This window comes from Eutrigla gurnardus (genome assembly GCF_963514095.1).
Source record: "Eutrigla gurnardus genome assembly, chromosome: 19".
Taxonomy (NCBI): domain Eukaryota; kingdom Metazoa; phylum Chordata; class Actinopteri; order Perciformes; family Triglidae; genus Eutrigla; species Eutrigla gurnardus.
This window is the reverse complement of record NC_139930.1, coordinates 10,899,014-10,915,171: the sequence shown is the minus strand read 5'-3', so window position 1 is coordinate 10,915,171 and position 16,158 is coordinate 10,899,014. Positions and strand designations below refer to the sequence as shown.

The 16,158-nt window shown below is 44.0% G+C and overlaps 1 protein-coding gene across 1 annotated transcript in view; it reads right to left on the bottom strand.

Annotated features, from left to right (window-relative positions):
- Positions 1-16,158, bottom strand: part of astn2 (astrotactin 2) — a 232,385-nt gene that overhangs the window by 23,677 nt on the left and 192,550 nt on the right. Inside the window, exons 18-19 of the mRNA XM_084036066.1 lie at positions 12,261-12,394; positions 10,314-10,462 (exon numbers count right to left, since the gene is read on the bottom strand). Coding sequence (XP_083892192.1) covers positions 10,314-10,462; positions 12,261-12,394 — 283 coding nt within the window. The remainder of the gene's footprint in view (positions 1-10,313; positions 10,463-12,260; positions 12,395-16,158) is intronic.

The window sequence follows — 16,158 nt, the reverse complement described above, 5'->3', positions numbered from 1 at the left end:
AGTTCTCATGGTCCATTTGCCCATGAGAAAAAAATGATTTAGGTTTTGCCAAATTTTTGGTTCTCAAGATTGGTGCAATGGCATCCTTTCGTGTAGATAAGTCAGGCGGTGAGCTTATTTATGAACTGTCTGTCATGCTACCTACTTAAAAATATATATATATAGTAGTGATGTAAAGTAAAAATAAGTTAAATTAAGTAAATCAAGTTACAGCATTAGAAACACTTATCATTAAAATTCTCCTTCAACCCTTCAACAAAAAACCCTTCAACAACACAAGAAACTATTATATTACCCAATGTTCACTTCCGTAGGAAAACACAGGCTGGGACGATACATGACTTGAGCATTAATTAAAAATTTCGGGCAGCTATGAGTTTGTGTTTTGAGCACAAATACTGTATCCTGTAAAAATGTGTCCAGGCAATGATTATAATAGCTTCCAATTAATTTATGCATAGATTTATTTGGTCCTTTCCTGTTTATTAATGCAGAGCCATTCCACCATGAGTAAATAGTTTATTCTACCACCCGAATTGCAAAGTGAGAGCAATCAATCCCAATTTAATGCTTAAATGCATTTAAATTGATTTTTTAGCAATCTCCAAATTCAACAAAGACCAAGTCCAGACAACACTGAGTTGAGCCAGTGTTCCATAACACATAAAGATCTCATCATTATCCTTATGACGGATGGGGACAAAATGCCCCACAACACACTTTGATGTATTAAAAGGAAGGCGGTAAGGGGCAGCATCCTCATCTTGTCTTAATTACAATTCCAGCACACATCCATCAATGTGAGCTCCGTGAACACACATTACGTGTCCATAGAGATGAGCGATGGATAGACAAAAAATAAATAAAAAATGAAACCTGGAAAGTCTAGACCTATTGCGAAGAGATAGATAGAGAAAAAGAGAGGGAGAGAGGCTAACAACGTGTCAGTGAAGAGGCAAAATGGAAAAGGAAGCAAAAAAGGGAATGCAGAAAGCCCTTGGCCCCCTGCCTGCAATCTGCAATCTGCTGATGGCGAGGCTCGTGACGAGGAGGTGCACAGCGTCCATTTTTAGCGATGAGGTCATCTTTAATTAACAAAACAAAGAGAGTCAGCTGTGTCACTCCAATCTGTTATCTGCACCCATGCTCAAGGACACCGTTTATCTCCATATAATTCAATCTCTTTGAATGAGGGCTTATCGACGCATTGGGGGGCATTCTTGGTCCCAACCAATAATGGGGCTGTTACATAAACAGGGGTGGGGGATGCCACCATTCGTGGAAGAAAAAAGGGGGGGCGTGGGGGGGACATGAGGGAAGTAAAGAGGTCCGTATGTAAGAGAAGAGGAGAGTAAAACAGAGAAAGATCCACGTGTCATCTATCTCAATAAACTGGCTGTGTGAGCCGGGAGGAGGAAATTGGAACGAAAATAGGGGCAAAGATCAAATGGCTAATCTGTTTCTCAGTACAACAGTGCCAGCATGAGGTGACATCATTTCTGTGTAACCCTCTGCTGCTGTCTGCGTTCCTCATCCACTCTTCTACAATGTGATCTCTCTTTCCTCCACTCTTTGTCTTTTTCTCTTTCTCTCACCTCACCGAGTCTTTCCACATTTCATGCAATCTCTTCTCGATTTTTTCCGACTCCTGCCAATTTCTCGGAATCCTCCCGCTCTGCTCTGCCTTCGCTTCTTTCTCCGCGCCGCGAAAAAATCAGGTATCACAGAGTGGTGACGCAACGCAGAGACTCACGGGTTTTTAATTAGCGCTAAGTGTGTGCATTTGTGTGAGCGTCGCCAGAGGGGGGGTGGGTGGTTGGGGGGTGGGCAGCTACGCTGATGAGCACATTCACAAAAAAAGTGTCACCTCAGCATAACTGTGATTTAAGGCAAAAGCCGCACAAATTGGCAGCTGACGAGACAATAGGGGGATTGTAAAAAATGTGATGATGGAAGCCAGAAGCGTTCTGAATTCAGCCAATAAGGGGGACTTTTGGTTAAGCCTTTTATGAGACAAATTTCAGAACAGTTTGGCGCTTTCCTTTTTTTTTTCTTTTTCTGGGAACTCCCAGCGAGAGAGACAGGAAACAGAGCTTAAGGATTTCTGATATTATAGTGTAGGTAAGCCACTAATTATTCCCATACAGGCGAATACACTCTTGCATCCTTTTTTGCAAAACAATCTGCAGTTGCGGCCACCGTATTAGGTGTTCACTCAGCTATAAAGTGGATCTTTTATTGGTAAAGGTTGATTACCTGGCTATAGAACGTTTAAGTGAAACCAGGTGAGTTCCTTATTACAGAGCAGGGCAGGAATGTGTCCTAAAACCTGGAAATGAGTTCGCATTTTTGGCACTTCCGGTTCCCCCGTCTCAAAGTCAATGGGTTTTTGATTAAATGCCTGACATGAGGTCTGTGGTTAACACAAGCTTAAAAGATTTTGGTATTTTTGTTCTACAATGTAAAATATGTCAGTAAATACCCCTCCCATGAATTTTGAAGCTTTTATGTGTCTTCAAAAAGGCAGTTGCCAACAAGGGTCTAAACGAGACTTTGAAACGCCATCACATCAGACTACCTATCCACCTACCCACCTTCACAGCCTCGTTGTGGATACTCACGCTTATGCATTCGTGGTGTAGTTCTTTTATAGCCTGTTTTCTCAAAAAATGTAAAAATAAGTGGTGGGAAGATTATCAATTGCTAATTCCTTATTGCTTTGTCACTTATTTTGTAGCTCTTGCAACTATTACAGCTACCTCTGGAGACTTTATAGCATTTGTACATTTTAATGTTCTCTTCTCAAATGTCATCTTCATCAGGGATTCTCAATATCTTCTTCCATATCACAGTTGGTTTGACCTATTGCTGTAGAGGAATGCTGAGTCCCACACGAATAAATCAGCACCGCCTATCTAACTGGCTTCTCTGTGGATGCTGTCTCTGCCTTGGTGTGCCATCTAGAGGCCTGTGTGAGGCCCAGTGATGTGGATCACTCATATCCATCACTGGTGTGACTGAAGTCAGAGCAAGAAAAGGGGCTTGTTAAATAAACTAAACCAGGGTCCGAGGCCCTTGGGGCATGAAAGCGTAAGATAGAGCATACAACACAAAACTAGGCCTTTCTTATGAATTGTTATGAAAAAAATGAATACAAACTCAAAGAAAAAGAGATGTGGGACATAGTAAAGCAGTATATGCTTCTTTTTACAGATATTCCCTGCTACAATAATAATTAAATCCACTGTAGTTTTTTGATGTAGTCCTTCATATGCCTTAGTGGACCCCACATGAAAGCAACCTTAAACCATTCTATTTGCCTTCTATTTCCAAATGTGACCAATAATGACTAAATCACCCCATAGATGTAGCTGACTATGAATCATACAATACACAAGCAAATACTGTTTACAGATAGGGTTTCCAGAATATGATGCTTTTCGCTTGATCGAATCACATTGGCAGGCAGACACGCCACCAGCAGAGTTTCATTTGACTTTTGCTCCGAAACATGAGGAGTAAGGAGACAGGGGGAGGGGAAGTAGAAGTAAATCTTTAGCTGAGGATCGGGGTTGCCTTTAATTTGACTTTTGTTTCACACGGGTTTACACGCCTAATAAAGGGACAGCAAATTCTGTATTTGAATTTGCCTGCCGATCAGAATGAGTTTTGGAGGAAATCTGTACCGTGCCCAAGCACGTTTGACCCCAGAAGTCCCGTTTGTTTGAATAGCGTGGGTGCTCTGTACCATTGTGATGACGCTTCTTGGAAACAAAAGGAAGCTTCATAATGATGTGAAGCCATGCGTGTGTCGCGTTAGGAGGTGCTGACGTACAAAGAAGAGGTAACCATTGGACCCGAAGCAATGTGAACGCAGGCCAGTGGGGGACTGGGTGGGGGGGGATCATGCTTCGGCACGGTACGGGGCAACGGGGCCTAGTGGGAGTAAGCCCTCTGTACTTTCAGGACTGGAATAAACCCTGTTGAACCAATTAACTGCGATAGAGGATGACCTCATTTTCACCTCCGCTTCACGTCAGTGAGTCAGTGCCCGTCTTGCCTTACTGGCCTCGTATGAACAGGTGATCCCTCTCTGTCTGCACCATCTGTACATCTGGCACGCGCCATGTTCAGACATCTTCTGTGCGAAAACCACAGGAGTTGGATCTTGGCAGACAGTGTCCGCAATACCCTCATCCTCTCCGTTGCTTTTTGTGACAGGATGGATGTTGTGAATGAGACACCCTCTGGTGACGCGGTGGCTGTTCACGACTCCCTGCATCACTCGAGTCCTGTGCCCGCGCTGACATACTGTGGTGGAGCTCACGGCCTCTCTGAGCTAAGGAGTTTATCTGCTATGGCGACGGAGTTCTTGGGAACTCCCTAAAGAAAAAAGAATGGCTTGTGATTGTATCTCGCAAGCAGGACACTCGTCTTTCCATTTAAGAACACAGACATTTTCTAGGCTGCATGTTGGTCAATGCAGTTGCATGTTCCTTTGCACTCACTTCCCCAAACTAGATGATAACTTCACTGCTCTCCCTCTCTGTCTCTCTTTTGTGTATTAAAGAGACTATTTGATGTCACAGTGTCCTAACCTTCAACTTTGCTGCAAGAAAGGGGTCGATTGTTCCGAGTTGAGATGATCACAGCCTCTCCACGGACCTGCACCTTTATTCAGTGCATGTTTGTTGGCGTGCTCATGATTACTGACCATGCATGGCTCAAGTTTCAGTTGTGTGTACCTGATTCACTGTGGGCCTACTGTATCGACGAATGGACGGTGTGTGAGGGAACAATGCTGGAGTCCCTTCAGAGGCCAGAAGGAGTGGTTGGTGTCATGCCTATGCTCTACGTGGCAAGAATGAGGGCAGTTATCCTGATTTCCATAATTACAAATCAAGGCTTAGAGTGTGATCTCACTCATAGGAATTAGTTGTCTCATAGTGTTGACACTTTTGCTCCTAGCAGCAGAGCCTTACATTCTCAATTTATTTCAGAAATCTATACACTTTCCAGATTCTATGGTTTCACGTAGAAGACAGATCAGATGTGTGGTGGGTTCCAGCAGCATTAGAGGTCAAGTGGTTGTCAGGAGGTAACAAAGTTGACCGCGTACATTTCCTCGCTCGCATTCTTGGAACAGAAGCCCTGGCTTTCTTATGTGGAAATGGGAGGCATTCAAGGACAGAAAGGGAGAGGTATCAACAAGTGGACTGACACGGGATTTTCTTTTTTCTTTAAGTGCCAGCAAACAGACAACCTCTTGTGATTAACTGCGAACGCGAGCACTAAGATCAGCCCTGGTGTATGTCAGAGTACTTACGAGAGGACACAAGAACTCTCACATACGTTAGCGATACACTGGAGCCTGGTGATACTCGATCCTTTGCACTGGCAGCCTCGAAATATCCATGTAAAACCACTGAACGTATCCTTTGTCGGTCTCAGGGTTTCCTGTTAGGTCAAGCTCTAGCGGGTCGTTCCATTTCACCGAAAGGTATCTTTTCAATTCAGAACGTGATGATAAATGAAATTGAAACTGGTTTAAAAAAAAAAATCAGAGATGGTTCAGGTGTTGCATATTATTATAGGTAGCGGATGATTCTCTCTCCCACGCTTTACAATCATGCATATATGGGTTCAAACCCTGTGCTGCCAGAAAAGCATCATACCCATATAAACAACGAGATATATGAACTAAGGCCTCGACGGCCTCTCGTTGCATATCAAAGCAACAGGTCTATCTCGCAGTCACTGTTGACCTCAGAGCGAAGATTTGTGAGGGACCTGCGAGGAGCCTTCAAGAAAAGATTACCTTTTTCTGCTCAACGGCACTGATAAGTGGGGTGATCTAAAGGATCGGAGACAGGGGCCTGATTGTTTGTACAGATGTAAAAAGGAACAGAGTGATGCTATAAAAACGACCTGACCCCTCTAAAGCCTTCCTGGTACATGCAAAGAGGGACTGAGCACAATTTAAGAGAGAGGGAATGGTGAGAGACGTCAACAGAGGATGTAAAAAAGTGAAAAATGTAATCTGGTGGTGCCTGGTTTCAGAGGCGGTGTGAAGGACGTTGGAAAAGGTTGCAGAAATCCATCCCGGTGAAAAAAAAAGAGCATGAGATCCGAACACGTATTCTGTTCTCTGCTGCACATCCTTGTTTCTTTCTATCAAGGAGCACAGGTAGAAATGAAAACTGTGCTAGTTATATGGGTGTAATAATATTGTACTTTTCTGTTAAAAGCCAAATGTGTAGCTTTTAATTAATGAGTATGAAAACTATTACTCGAATGAATGATGATGCATTTGTGTGTGCAGGAGTCACACATAAGCCATAGTACACTGAGCAAGAAATTGACAAATTGCAAGGAGAGGCCGAGGGAGTATTAGAATGATGGTTTATGACTGAGGAAGGCACCTCCAAGCAGCACTCGCACTTTGACGTGACTTTTCCACTCAGCACTGACGGCCACTGCAAGAAAAACGTGCAGCCTTATGTTGTGTTTTTACGAGCAGAGGCATAATATCATTTCTATAATTTACATAAAGGAAGAGGGAGTCACATTGGCAACATTTATGGATATTAACCAAGAAGAAGATACCATTCACTGTCACGATTTTCAAGGACCCGATGATTGCATCCATTCATGCAGGAAGCCGGTACGGATGAAAAACCCGAGCCATATTACATCACTCGGAACAGCTTATTAACATGGATGAAACTGAGACCCAGCTTGTGGAAAAAAAGCCCGCTGCATTCCTAAACAGACATAACTGCTCATCTCCAATGATAACTGGAGCGATGGGGCATCTGGAAGGTAAAAAAAACGTAGAGGTGATTTGTGAATCTGCTGCTGATGTTGCTGGGTGAATTTTTTCATGTCTACATAAATAGAAAAAGCAAAAATACAGTCATATGCAACCATGAACTTAAATGGTATAGCTTATATGGCTAAACTTGGGCATATTAGTGACACTGAACTAGATTTTTTTATTACATTTGTGCACAATTAAAAATGTCCGGACCCCACTTTAACTGGTAAAACATTACCATTCTAAATTAGGCTGCTTGGATAGTCGTGAAAAAAGGCAACAGCAGGATAAAAGCAGACGGCACACGTCAAATGAATACTGCAATCAGTGAAGTCAACTCATTGTCAAATGACTGACCTTAACATGATCATTCTCAGGAGGGATACAGTGTCATCCATCTATCTAGACAGCCCTGACATAGAAACATGGCTCCGGGAACCCAGTGAGCGTCTGCATCTGAACACTCCCTCTCCGTCTGCCATCTGTATGAGTGTGCACATGGCTGAATGTGTGTGCTGTGAGTGTGGGACTCATGCTCAAGCATGGCTGAGTGTCTGTGTGTGGCTGTCTGTTTATCTTTCCTCTCTCTCTCATACACCAGCCCAAAGCAGTGTTTCAACTCGGCAATGGATGTGGATGCAGCTTTAGCTGCTGTGGACGCCGGTGCCGGCTGAATCCCTTTCCCCTGGAGGCAGGTGCTGCCCTTACTGATGATGTCATCGACGGTCAACATCCCATCTCTCCACCACACGATGTTGATCTGCATCGCATCGGCGTTCGCATTTATATTGCACTCTTCAATGAACTTTCTTTTGTATTTTTTTTAAATCACATCGCATATTACAGCCCAGACAACTTTGACCTGTTCAAATAAGTATGTTACAAATCAGAACTACAGCAAGTCAACGTTGACTAGGTTTTACAAAGTAAATGAACAGAGGCCTCTGTTTTGTTTGACTCGTCCGACCATCCCTTCCTCTAATTATGATGCAGATGGTTTTACATTGTTAGTTGAAAGCCTGGAGCATCGTAAACAGATAAAGTTTGCCTGGATGCATCTAAGAGGCGGTATCTGATAGATTGGTTTGCACTGTGAGTACTGCTGGCACTGGCCAATCCCTTGTCTGACATCAAACTGGGGGAGTTGAGAATGGGTTGTTTGATTGTTTCGATTTAAGCATATAAAAAAGGTTGGTGAGTGCCATGTGCTTCACTGAATAATAAATCTCACTGGAAAATATCTTGTTTTCCATAATATACTTCTTTAAAATAAAATCTGAACACCCCCTGCTTATATTGCCAAATAGCCCTGACTAAGCTTTGTATCAGGATTTTTTTTCCCCCCATGATTGTCTAGATTGTCAAATACATTTTGCTGTAAATCAACCGAATAATCCTTTAGTGTGTACCCACCCTTAGATGTCGGAGGGGAAGGCTTGACTGGTTCAAATCATCACACAGTCTTGGAAAATATGAACAGGGAAAATTAAGGAGAAACACGAAAACCACCAAGATGCCCTCGAGCAAAGTATTTATCCCCAAACTGCTCCATTAGAGCTGCTCAGTGGCCAACAGTAGGAGACTGGTTTCACTGGCAGCTTCGACGGGGAAATGTGTGTGTGTGTGTTTGTGTGTGTGTGTGTTTGTGTGTGTGAGAGAGAGAGAGAGTCTGCTCGAAAAAAAAAAAGCACCAAGGAATGACTGAGCTTGAGAATATGAGACGAGTTTGTCCCTTTGTAGCCACAAGGTGAGCAAGGTGCAAGGCTAAACTGGACTTCTTATTCATCTTGGCTTATAGTTTTATTATACAGACGTACATTTCCCTCGATTGGGCCTCAAAGACGGTCATTAAGTAAGAAGTCTGCAATGGGTACAGAGAGTACAAATCCAATAATTTCCAAAAATGTCAGAGTAAGTGTGAGAAAATGACACTATGGCTTTTATTTGCTGAGTCCAGGGAACAAGATCTCATCATTTTAAGAGGCCCCTATTATTTCATAAATCGATCCCTGCGATGCCTTCCAAGTTTGTATCAGCAATCTTGATCCCCCCCATCCATTTTGGAAAACAATGAGGGTTTTGAGCAGAGTCACTTTTTGGTATTTGCATTGGAAGTGAGAGCTCCAGATGCGTATATGCCCATGTAAAGTTCACGATACATGTTTCCACTGAAGGGGAACCGTAAGTCTGCCGGAGTTTCCTGCCAATTAACGTGACCTCCTCCTCTATAAGAGGGTCATCTACTGAACACGCACTCAGCTAAGTTTCACCAGAGTTCTTCCAGATACTTGGAAGAAAGTAAACGAGACAAACATGACTAACACTTAGAGATAAACACCGACAGACGGTTAAGTGGAGAAAAAACTAAACAAAAGTCGAAGACAATGACTTCTAATCTGTATTATAGTGTCCGTTACCACATGATTTATAGTGATGACTGGCACATAGCAGAGTGAGTCACCCACACCATCTGCCCCTTCCTACCTCACCTCTGCCAGCATGCCTGTGTCTAGCTGTCTGTACCCTCTCCTCGCTTGCTGGTGCCCACGCTTCATCAGCACTCCTCCCAGGGGTGATGGATGGCCTGTCCATACTTCCCAATGACTAAAGCCAGCGTCTTCCAGACCACTTCATTTCTCCAATATTATTAAATTCCTTCCTATCACCCTTCCTCTGACTCACCCCCAGTTCCTCGTCACAACCATGACCACTTCCCGAGCCCTATGGCACAATGGTCAGCACCATTTATGGCACTTGATAAATTGCCCTACGTCATCTCCTAAGTCTAAGCCCTTCCTTCTGTTCTGTATCCAGACCAAAACTTTACCCTAATTTCCCCTCCAATTGTAACTTTAACTCCCTCCATCAACTCTTCAGAGATTATTAACCTCTGTAAGTGCTTAGCAGAAACCCTATTCATTTGAACACAGCACAACAACGCAATTTTCCCTTCTATTTGCAGTGAAAACATGCCGTGGAATTTTGTGAAACTTTCCAAAATTCAGCTAGTCACGAGGCTATCGCAGGACACAAGGGAGAGGAGGGAAACTCCAATGGACACGGGAAAGAGACTCCACACAGACCAACAAGAGAGCTTATGGAGGAACAAACACAGGGCCAGTGTGCATTCAAGTAAAGTGCATCAAGTGAATAATCTAGCCAGGAACAGCCTTAGCTACTGATCTGTAAATATCTATAGAAAGAGGCTTATAGGAGTCGGGTTATGGCTTTTTTTGGGAACAGGCTAACCTATTTATATTGAAATTTTAAATGTCCTTGTTTTCTGCTGTGGGAGTTATTTAGTATTTTTCTTAAATCGTGGTGACATACTTTTGGATTTCAGGATTGTTTTTGTTGAGCTGGTTTTTTGTTCCTTTGTCTGATAACCCATCAATCATCAATTGAGCCAACATACTTCACTTCATATCGTAGTATTAAATCTAAACAGTTGCAAAACAAAAGACATACATTTAGGCTTGGAATTAAGTTTTTCTACCTGTGTAGACCTCGGCCTCCGAAGGGTCCTCCACTCGTTTGTGCTGGATGATGTAGTCGGACACTTTGCAGCCAATCAGAGGCTCCACGTCCATCCACTCCAGGGCCACCATTGTGCTTGAGGGCTCCAGGTAAGGGGCTAGGCGCACACTAATGGAGCAACATAGAGAGGACAAGGTTCAACACATGGAAATAAGATGCATATTAACAATGAGATCAAAAAAGTTTATTGCCCTCGTCTGGAACTTCAAATGAAACTGTGTGTGTGCAAAGTATGGACCTTAACCCAGAATGGATCAGTAGAAATCTCATGTTTTCACTGTTACGTCATAGAGACTGTCACACCTCTGCCTATACCGTATCTCATTGGACAACAGGGTGGAAAACAGCAGCTTTGAACAAAAAACAGCATTCCGATGCCACCTGTTCTCCAGAAGTGTTCCCCGTGCAGTTTTCCCCTCTTTAATCCCTCAAAAGAGATAAAAGAACAATATTTCCATTTTCCCTGCCCTCCAGCTGTGTCTGTGACAATGGATGAGAGAGGTAGGTTATCCCTCTTTCATGAAAAGAAAGCCACCCGTTTTCATCCCCACAGACAATAATAATAACTACTGCGGGTTTTTACATTCCGGCACTGGCCAGAGTTGGAGATTTGGCAGCTTCAGCAACTCTTCACTGACCCTTTCGTGCCAGCAGGCACGGGCCCAGGGAAAGCCTGACCAAAAACTCTGGTTGTGGCACCACGACCATCCTCTCTTATTCCACAACCCACAACCACAATCCACAAACAAAACAATATCAAAAGAGAGCGTCTCAAACTACTTGTGCAATACTTGTGCAACATAGTTTTGGTAAAGTATTGCTAAAGATTTAAGACCAATCTCACCACAGGGTCCATTTAGTAGCTGTGCTGGATTTTTCCCAATTGTTGGGAGGATTGTAGATTGTAAAAATGTCCCGTTTTTTTCTCAGCCATGTTTATTCTTGACATTGGAAACAGTATGGAAACACAATATATCCGAGCCGTCAGGAACAGTGTTGGACTGGGAAGCGATTTTGATCCACAGTTGGTATTTTAAGATGTTCCCGATTTGCCCGCTAATATATTTTCCCTTGTACAATCACAACAAAAGCAATAACAGCTATGAATAAAGGAATCAATATTTTTTTTCCCCCCACAAAGACCCTGAAATGACTACTTGCATTATTAGAACTGAATCCATTAGGTCCAATCAAATTTGAACAGTCACAATAAGCTGAATCAGTACATTATTTCCAAGCTATTCATGTGGGCCTTTTGCTACTGGGAAGCCAGTTGATTTATTCAGAGGAAGTCTCCTTCCTAAAAATGCTTCTTAAATGATTTGGTTATAGTTGCTAAAGTGGAGAGGGCCTTTACAAAAAATAAAATTAAGTGCAAATGTCCTTAGGTTTTGGACCAGAATCCTCTCTTTTAGCTACATTACATTATTCTTGTTGAGCTTTTATTGTTATTCTAAAGTGGTGCCAAAATAAGTTGGCACTCACTTACTCTGGAATACAATATACTAATAGACATATTTTATTTTCATTCTTTAATTAAATGCTTTCGTCGTGGCCTTATCATCTGAAATCTTGCCCTTTCAACTTCCCGTTTCTCTTTAAAAGTTCTCACGGCAAAAAAAAAGGCTTGGGTTGATGACTCAGTAGTGAGTATTATTAGGACACCTTGAATGAGAGCATGTTCTTCTCGGAGGAGTGTAAGGGCTGACTGACAGCTATTAGAACTTCGGGGACTGTGGTTGTGTCTACAACTTTCTCAAGTGCCCCAGGAGTCGGCGGAGACAGGTATGTGTGTGCACGTCCACGTGCATGTGTGCGAGTGTGCCTGCGGCGCATCAGTGCATGCATCCATGAAATCTCCCTTGTGCATGGATTCCAAGGTGTCGTGGCGTCACCTCACACTTACATTGGCTGCCTGAGGGGACTGCAGTTAGGCAGGCCATCTTTGCTGAAGGCACTCAGGTCACAGCGACACCAGTTATCAATGACATCGCCCTTTCCAGCACACCAGTATGAGCTCATTGTGGCGCTCTTGAAGACCTGTAAAGGGTAACAGGTGAGAGAAATGCAATTATCTCTTGGAACAAAGGCTCTCCATCCATCTGTGCTCACCCCACCCGCCATCTCCCATCTTCCATCCTGACCATCCTCACCACTGCTGCCCTCCACATCCATGCGCGCACACACACACACACACACAGGCACGCACACACACACACACACACACACACACACAGGCACGCACACACACACACACACACACTAATTGTATTCTTTTACCCATTCGCTAAAACTAAGAAATCACCACTAACATATCAAACGTCAGCCTTATCACGACGAGTGCAGGTCCACACGCACACACACACACACAGACACACACACACACACACACACACACACACACACACACACACACACACACACACACAGGATGACCTTTTCATGCCCACCATTCCCAATTACTGGAAGGCAGGAACATCTCACTAACATCGGCGAGATTACATTGCGATATCGTAGATGCGCTGTGATTTCTATGATGGAGGTGTGAAAGCTGTGACACTCCCCGCTGCCTGCGCGCGCGTGTGTGGACCTGTCGGTGTCGATGTCGGTCTGTCTGTGAAGGGAATGGGAGGGGAAGGGAGAAGAGAGGGGGGAGGGGGTGCTCGGAGATGACATCATCTCCTAACATCTCCTTGTGCTGCTTCATTAACGGGCGAAGGAAAAATCAAAGGCAGAAGCTCAGTCATCCTCTAAAAGGCAGCAAAATGCCAATATAAGCGTCAAAGCAATAAAGTATAATGTCAGGGCTTTCCCTAAAGCCACAGGCATGATCGAGAGCGAGTTCAAGAGAGTTCGAGAGCACTGTGGTTCCCCCTGTCACACTATGGATCAATGGAGCACTCGGTTATTTATGTGCTCTAACCGGTTGGCAAGTGCTGCCTCATCCAGACAACGTTGGAGATGTGCTTGATCACGGCCACAAAAACCGGACCCCGGAACCACGCAGAGACACTATCGCCGGGTAACAAGGTGGCCAGAGGGAAGCCGCTCCTTTGTTCCGACTCACCGTGACGTTCGCTTATCCGAAAGCGAGGAGAAACCGATGGGACCACACAAGTGCAGACACGCAGCACGTCCACGTGGGCGACATGCAGACGTGCACACGCACAGACAGACAGACAGATTTCTGCCGCGCGTCGATGAGTGAACGTGACATCTGAGATGACTTTGGGCAAAGTCCTGACCAGAGAGGCCAACGGCTTGGCCAAGAAGAGAGTCAGGGTATGCACTCAGGAGCTGATGCTAGCATTTCAACAACACGGCATTGTTAGCCGTGAAGGAGACTCAACAGTCTTTCATGGGAACTGACTTCTTCCAATACCACTTGCTCTCACTCAAGGCGAAAGGATCTTGAGAGGGAAAGTAACCTAAATGAGGAAAGACCAAAGGAAAAAAGGTCGGAAACAGCAAACATCGACGGGATGAAGAAGGATACACAGGTGTGAAAAAGGAGATTCCTGGCTCTCAAACCACGAGCCACCGTACTACGGGACGGGGTCACGATGCTTCAGCAGTGAAGGCTTTCCCATTACTTATCCTCCAATAGCAGCCCCTCTAAATGAGCGTGCTGAATGAGCTGTTATTATAGGGGGTAGGCAAGCACTGTAATCCATGGCCATATAATAAGCCCCTGGAAAACCAAAAAGGGGAAAAAGGTAATTACATTTCTACCCCCTTGCCTGAACCCATGTGGCTAACTGCTGCCAGAAAACAACAGCAGCAGGGGTCTTGCCACCCCGTGTCAATGGGAAGCAGGCCACAGACAAAGGCAACAAGAAAAACCTGGACTCAAGGTCTATGCACGCACGCAGACTAGACAAATATGAGAAATGTCCTCTGCTGCTAGGGGCATAAGACAGAAAAGACCACAGGACCGCCATGCGTTTACCACCACCAGATTCCTTGAAAAACCCCATATGGGTCTGCGCACTTGATTGCATGGCTGCACATGTGAAAAATAGACAAAGCGATTACCGCCGTGTTTATGTTTGAAGAGTAATGCAAGCCAGTCTCCACTGGGTAAACAGGGAATCGAATTGTGGTTTAGAGAATGAGTTGGGGGGGGGGAGCTAAAGCAGAGATGAGGATTTAGAGGAAAGCAAGAATACATGTAAAGTGATAATATCTCAAAATGTGTGGCTATGGAGACGTGTATGTCCAGCTGAAGAAAAAGGAGGCTTGGGCTAGTAGGGAAAATCCTGCAGTGAGATGAACAGACACATTGAGAGTGCTTCTGTGTTCAATCCACAGATAAGTCCCAGCTGAAAAAAAGGAAACCCTACACTGTATTGATTAACCACAGATCATGCATTTCCCAGTCCACTATAGATCCATATACATTCTGTGTTGACCAGCCAGGGGTGGGGTTGTGGGGGGGGTTGGGGTAAGAAACAAGCCTTATCCATTATGCTTCATATCCAGCAAGTGTTTTGACAAAGATGGTCCTATATGACTCTAATAGCGTAAGACAGTTTTTGTGCGGTCATAACAGATTTGCTTCACGATCTCCCCCCCCCGATGGTTACAATAACACAAGGTTCTACCATTTCACAAATATGCCACAATTCATCTCCATTGACCTTATCGATACTGGACAAATTGAGCTGAAATGTAATCACCTCCTTCTAACAGAAAACAAGATCAGAACAGCAAGGCTACCGAGCATCAGCAACAACTCCGGCCGCAAATTCCAAGCCTTGACATCATCGAGGACCCAGCAGACTCACTGGCACCGAAACACTCTTTGGACCTTTCGCTTTCGTAGAAGCCTGTCGTGACTTACAAGAAGGCAAGGAAGGCCACCGTGACCTCTTTAATTTATTAATCTGTTTGTCTAGTCTAAGCTGACCATATTACTGTCCATTTTCAGAGGCTAATACACGAGAACACTGGCCAGCTGGCCCACAGTATTGATTTATAAGATGATCACCAGTGGTGGTAAAGAGTCTAAGTCAGCACACACAGGACACCATCAATGGTGACCTAAGTGTGTATGTCAGTGTGTGTCTGTGTGTGCGTTTAGGTAGCATTTCCAATAATTCAGGGCTAATGGTGTTAACAAAGGGACCAATGGCTACTTCAAGCAACCTTATCAGAAGTCGTACTTCCAGGAAATTGGACACTGGGGGCGGCAGGAGGGTTGGTTCACCCAGAGGTTGATGGGGGATTGCCGTGTCACTAAGACCCTCAAACAGCAGGTGTTGCTTTTTAGGTATGCTTACTCTGTCCGAGGATGTTCTTCATTAATCTGAGCTTTCCATAATTTATTATGTTACAAAATAACGATTTAAGGCAACAATAATTTTTAAAAAGCCAACAGACAAGAGGAAAAAAAGGAAATGAAAACAAATAATTTCAGCGGAGACCAACCAAATGAGTAATTCTAGCCAGACATTAAGCTCTATATGATTAATGGAATAATTATCAACGCTGCTATTGACCTATCCATCATCAGGGGGTTGTTAAATTACGTCTTTCTTTGTGATAGAAAGAGTAAGGGATTTACTCAGTTTGAGCAATTTGGCTATTTTTCCTTTAGCATAAAGGACAAGTCTGAACTACTGCTGATTGCAGTTGCCCATTTATTAGGTGTGCCTATAGCTTAAACTGATGCAGTCTAATGCAACACTGCATTAATCCTACCTCCAGAAAGCAGCCCGAGCTGAAAAACGTCTTCAAAAACCTAAAGCAAGTCCAGTTGCCAGATCTACAATAAAGCTGTCAGATATTACTATGATCTTGAT